At 35.4% G+C, this 5939-nt stretch overlaps 1 protein-coding gene across 2 annotated transcripts; it reads left to right on the top strand.

Moving 5' to 3' along the window:
* The first annotated feature begins 54 nt into the window (after positions 1-54).
* Positions 55-5687, top strand: LOC116121180 (probable pre-mRNA-splicing factor ATP-dependent RNA helicase DEAH9). 2 transcript variants are annotated; one of them, XM_031407129.1, is made up of 9 exons: positions 55-149; positions 1086-1250; positions 2269-2358; positions 2593-2664; positions 3190-3288; positions 3465-3551; positions 4582-4635; positions 4826-4905; positions 5384-5687. In XM_031407129.1, the coding sequence occupies exons 1-9, from the start codon at positions 90-92 to the stop codon at positions 5529-5531; spliced, it is 855 nt and encodes a 284-aa protein (XP_031262989.1). In that variant the 5' UTR covers positions 55-89; the 3' UTR covers positions 5532-5687. The 2 variants fall into 2 exon arrangements, with proteins under 2 accessions (XP_031262989.1, XP_031262990.1); XM_031407130.1 differs by having other exon boundaries at positions 83-175.
* Positions 5688-5939: the final 252 nt, after the last annotated feature.

The raw sequence follows: 5939 nt of genomic DNA, 5'->3' as shown, positions 1-5939 counted from the left end.
ACTTGCCACTAATCTTCAGCTTTTTGTGACAAATTAATTTTTTGGTGTCTGCAAGCAGGTTATACACAGAAGAGTACTTTGTAAATGAGATGTCTGCTGAGGGGATCCCAGAGATGCAGAGATCAAACCTGGTTTCTTGTGTCATTCAGGTTCTATTTTGTTGTAATCGCTATAGGTAGCGTATTATCATATGGTGTTGCATTTGCTCTGAACCCTTACTCTGGACCACCCCATTCTTTTTGCTTGCATTTTGGTCCCAAAGCTCTTAATGAGATTAAACTGTTTTATATGCAATTGTTGCTTCCTAAATATTCTCACATATGGTTGGTTATCTATGCTCTATTTGAAGAAAAGAAAAATATGCCATCAACAAGAAGAAATTTTGGAAGAGAAATTCCTTATTTCATATTGCCTAGTGTTGTGGTCTCACATCAAAATAGAAATGAGACTGGTCTTGGGCTTATAAGGGTGGGTAGCCAGTATCACTAATAGGCTAGACTTTTGGGTAGTGAGCTAGTGCCCGACCCGTAACAAATGATAGTAGAGCATGTCCAAGTTCTCATTCGTTATGTGGGTTCCCTATTTCCACACCAAGTGCCTAAAAAAGGTCAAGGTAAGGAGGGTGGGACAAACCAAGGGTGGATTGAGCTGGTCAAGAATAGTGCCAAATGTGATGAGCGGTGTCATGTGATTAGCTGGGGATAATATTGAGATCCCACATTGTGTAGAAGTAGGTTTGGTCTTAGGCTTGTAAGGGTAGCTAGACAACATCACTTAATAGACTAGCCCTTGGTGTAGTTGGCATGCTTCCGTTCCTTGACACTAGGTATAATGCCAACTAAGTATTACAGTCTTTCTTGTTGTATCATTTGCCTAAACTGTCGCTTGTGTTAGATATTCTTACAACAGCTTGCTAAATTGAAATTACTTCTGGTAGGTTATCCATATTGTTAATTGACTTGAAGTAATATTATGCTGGTTGTGAATATATTTTATTCTTTTGTTTTGTAGGCAATTTGAGTGTCCTATTGCAAGTGTATGCTTAATTTTGTTAAAATGCTTGTTACTCTATTCTGATTTTTCAGTTAAAAGCCTTGGGCATAGACAATATATTGGGCTTTGATTGGCCAGCATCTCCACCGCCTGAAGCAATGGTCCGAGCACTTGAAGTGCTTTATTCACTTGGAGTTCTTGATGATGATGCCAAACTTACATCACCTACTGGGTTTCAAGTTGCAGAGATTCCTTTGGTACGTTACCATTATATTACTATAAACTATATTTATGCTTTCTGCTGATGTTTATGTATGTTGTGTTGGGTGCTTTCCTGTCCATGTAAAACAAATAACTGCACCCTGGCCTGAGGTTAGGATCATCTTCACAAAGGAGATGAATGCAACATGAAATTATAGAAATGGGCTATACATTTTTGTTGGATGGATGGTGCTTATAAAATGTGCCTATCTTGTCTTTCTTATGAATAGCCCAAAGACACTATGTTTCTCTCTTGTGTTTTGCCTGAATTTGGTGGCATGTTTTCTAAAATCCGATAAAATTTTTTGAGTTTATGCTCCTATTATCTTCAGTGGATTTTGTGTTAAATTGAACTATCCATCGTTTTGTAAAATTTTGAATGTATGCATTCATATGAAAGTTCATTATCTTATCCTCGAAAAAGTTTCATCCAAAATTTATTTTCTAAGTTTGAAGGCCTTGTTACACTTTTTATGATGCATGATACAAAATGTTTTGTGACATAGGTGAATCAAAATATAATTTATAATCATGTCCAAGACTTGCAACTATGCTAAAACATGTTGAGTTTTCCTGGAATCATAAGATCTCTTGCACTTCATTATTTATCCATGGTCCATCAAGCGAGGGATTTGAAGGGTGAAACTTATATGAACTTACTGTTGCATATATCAGTTCTTCATGTTTGATTTCTTGCATTTTTTAATTGTATCATTCCTTTGCAATTTGAGATCTGCACCGCTGAAGTAGTTAGGAGGGTGATAATCACTGTGAGCTAAAAGCCTTCCACCCCGGTGTTTTTTAGTTATTATTGAAGTAGGGTAGATGTTTTGTCTTTTTCTCACAACATGTTTTCATTTCAAATGTTTATCTGCTGTCTGATGAACCATTGGCTGCTGTTTTTGGATGTTGCATTGAAATTTCAAGTTATGTTTATGACTCTTTATCTGATGGTGATTTATGTTATAAATTGAATTTTTGAATGCATTTGTTGTATTTTTCTATTTTCTTTAGGACCCAATGATCTCCAAAATGATCTTGGCTTCAAATGAACTTGGATGCTCAGAGGAGATTATAACAGTTGCTGCGGTTCTCTCCATCCAAGTAACGTTTTACCCTTACTCCATTGTGCAATAGTCAGTTTACCCTCTTTTTGGTTGGAGACAAGAATATTAAGTTTACTTCATATCATTATCTTGGACAATATTAGAATTTAGAATTTTAGAGTAACAAACCTGGCAAAGGCTGTTATTAGGGGATAAGGAATATTGAAAATTACCTAAGAGAAAAAATAAGCTATGGTGAGTTCTAGTTTTCATTAAAATTTTTGTTTTGCAGTCTATATGGGTTTCTGCTAGGGGAGCACAAAAGGAACTGGATGAAGCCAAGTTAAGGTTTGCTGCTGCTGAGGTATTTGATTCAAACTGTGAAAGATTTAATGAACTTTATGAATTTTAGACTAGATTTGCACATCTTTTCTGCATGTGTTTTATCTTTGTTTTTCCTGTACTTTAAATCATTGGTGAGATACTTGTAGCACCTTGTAGTGTTTGCCTTTTAGGCCTGTGCATTGTACGAAGCCTTGTCAGTGCTATTCTTTTTATTGTTTAGTCAGTGCTACACTTTTTTCCCCCTTTGCTACTCTGTGTTGTAAAATGGACCTTCATTGTGATTGTTGACTCCTGGTATATGGTTAGAATTCTGGAGTGACTATAATTGTATTTAGCATGTTGAAATTCACTTGGTATAATACATTTCCTGAAATGAAAATCCAATATTTGTGTATAAATTCATTTATCCATGCCTTCGAATACTTTAACTACACCATAGATATTTCTTCAACTGTTCTTTTACCTATATTTCTTTATTTTTTATATTTTTCTGCTGTGTGCTGTGTATGTTTTATCTCATTTATTGTGTTTGTCATACCTGCAGGGTGACCATGTCACATTTCTAAATGTTTACAAAGGTTTTCTTCAGTCTGGTAAATCTTCACGGTGGTGTCATAAGAACTTTGTAAACTACCAGGCCATGGTACATAACTGGATTTAGTTGCTCTTAACAATATAAGAACTTTTCAATATATCTTTTGACTTACATGCAGAGAATCTGATATTTTTAGATTTACTCTCCTTAAGGGACAATTATTTGGTGCATTCATAGATATAGGACTTATGTTGATGTTAGTATTTAATGTTTTGTGTTCGCAGAAAAAAGTTATTGAAATTAGAGAACAACTCAGAAGAATTGCCCAGAGAATAGGCATAGTGTTAAAATCTTGTGAAAGTGATATGCAAGTAAGTATATTTCATGCTTTCATTGATTTACTGAAGGAAACGTATTTTTCACGCTTTTACTGATTTAGTGAATAAAAAGTTTAAAATGGAATATGGTTTACCAAAAGTGAGAGAGACAACGCATACCTTCTGTTGATTAGCCATTGCTATAATTTAGCCTTTTCCTGGGCATTGTCTTAAATTTTAGTACAGCTACTATATAAATTGTCATTTTGTGCACTGCTGGCAGACTCATTAATCAAATGAGAAACATGGGGTCCATTTGGAACACTACCTTCCCACTATCTTATTCTACTATCCTATCCTAAAAATCCAAAAATGCATTTATTTCAATACTTTTCAAAATTCAATCAAATCATGTTCAACTCAAAGTATTAACAATTACTTTTCTCAATAAAAGTTTTAAAATTAACAAAAACACCCTCACCCACCCAAGCCACTATCACCTGTCAATAGCCATTGCTAGCCGCTGCCGTTGGTGCCGTAACGACGCATGATCGGTTGGATCTGGTCGATCATGCGTCGATCTGTCCATTTCCATGGATCTAGCCGAAAACAGCCATATCTACGGCCAAAGATCTGGACATTGATGGCCAGATTTAGCGACATCTGGCCGTTGATGACGGCCATATCTTGGCCGTCGTTTGGTTGTCAACAACGACTAGATCTGGTCGTCAACGGACAAATTTGTGGTCATAGATCCGGCTCATGACCAACCAAAGCTAGCCGGTCGTGCGCCATTCCGACAGATTCCGGCTATCTTCCAGCGATAGTGGTCGGCTGTCGGTAATATGTGGGTGGGTAGGGGTGTTTTTGTCAGTTTATAAATTTTTATTGTTAGGGGTGTTTAGTTAAATTAATAAACCTAGGGGATTAAAAAAATCTATTTTCAGAAAATGTTACTAAGAAATGTACAAAAAACTTTTCAGAATCCTATCCTATTTCCCAAAAATGTTATTTAGCATAGAATTCTATTCTAAATAACTAACCAAATGGAGCCTGTGGCTATTCTACTATTCACATTTTGCAGATTGTAAGAAAGGCAGTTACTGCAGGATTTTTCGCCAATGCATGCCATTTAGAAGTGAGTAATATTTATTCACCACAATTTGAAGTATTCACCTATTTTTGCTTTGTCTTTTCTTAAGTATCTCAAATATTTTAGGGTCTCCATTTTCGTATTTTAGTTCATTCATTAATCAAATTAAAATGGCTTCCAGAAGTTTTTCTTAGGTGCTGTTCTGATGAATCTGAGTTGTTTATTTTGTTAAAAGGCATATAGTCAAAGTGGGATGTACAAGACTATCAGAGGTTCTCAAGAAGTTTATATTCATCCATCGTCGGTGTTATTCAGGTCAGTGTAGAGGCTGGATATATATTTTTTCTCTAAGTAGGAAATGTGCTAAATAATTATCAGGGTTTTACTGGATTATGTTTATAAACAAGGATCGTAAAATAAAATACATGGTTAATTTGGAAAGTCCTTCGGGAAGTTGTCACTGCACTGCCTAACTGTATTCCTGCTGCTGCCAATGGTGTTCCAATCTAGAAATATTTTCTCAACTTCTGGTATTACTGATACTCTGGAATATAGACACATCATGGCACTTCAATGTATAGGAGGCTCTTGCTTCGCAAGATCTTATATAACAACAGTGATTCAAGTAGTTACACTTGTATTTCTGTATATATAGCTGATTTATCAATGAAATCAGGTTGCTGCTTATGATTGTCTTCCTTTTGAATCGTGAAAAAAAAATGTATGTTTTTATCAGTATTAATTATATTATATGCAAGCTAAATATGTGTGATATGGGTGTTTCTACTTGCAGAGTTAATCCAAAGTGGGTAATATACCACTCCCTGGTTTCAACAGACAAACAATACATGCGTAATGTCATCTCCATTGATCCTTCTTGGCTGTTAGAAGCTGCTCCTCATTTTTACCAGCACCAGCGGCTCAACCCCATCGCCCACTAACTGGCCTATTTGTTGTGGATTATCAATACCATTAACAATCATGATCCCAAGTTTTCGAGAAATATCTTGTACATATAGAGCATGGAATGGATAATAGTTCCTGCATTGTTTATTGCTCTTCTTGAAGATTTAATAGAATATTTTTGTTCTTGATTATGACTTTCTGGGCCAACTTCTTTCATCATTTTAGGTGTATTTTCGTTTTTCCATTACTTAAAAGGTTAGGGCTTAAGATAAATAAAGCTGCTTAAATTTCAAGTGCGAAAGATATCATCTTATATGAATATGATATGACCGAACTTTCACCAATTTTTAGTCCGAAATTGGTTATTCATAAGCAGCATAATTTAAGTTAATGGAGGCCATTGCTTTGACATCAATTTCGATCTAAGAATTTATCGGAAATTT

Source organism: Pistacia vera, unplaced genomic scaffold (genome assembly GCF_008641045.1).
Source record: "Pistacia vera cultivar Batoury unplaced genomic scaffold, PisVer_v2 Contig97, whole genome shotgun sequence".
NCBI classification, from domain to species: Eukaryota; Viridiplantae; Streptophyta; class Magnoliopsida; order Sapindales; family Anacardiaceae; genus Pistacia; species Pistacia vera.
This window is presented reverse-complemented; position numbering and strand designations above follow the sequence as displayed.

What these genes read in the sequence shown, in the direction of transcription:
- LOC116121180 (XM_031407129.1), top strand. Translation starts at nt 90, where the DNA reads ATGTCTGCTGAGGGGATCCCAGAGATGCAGAGATCAAACCTGGTTTCT. An exon ending in CTTGTGAAAGTGATATGCAA is followed by an intron (nt 3,552 to 4,581) that starts GTAAGTATATTT and finishes CACATTTTGCAG; the next exon opens with ATTGTAAGAAAGGCAGTTAC. An exon ending in CCAATGCATGCCATTTAGAA is followed by an intron (nt 4,636 to 4,825) that starts GTGAGTAATATT and finishes TTTTGTTAAAAG; the next exon opens with GCATATAGTCAAAGTGGGAT.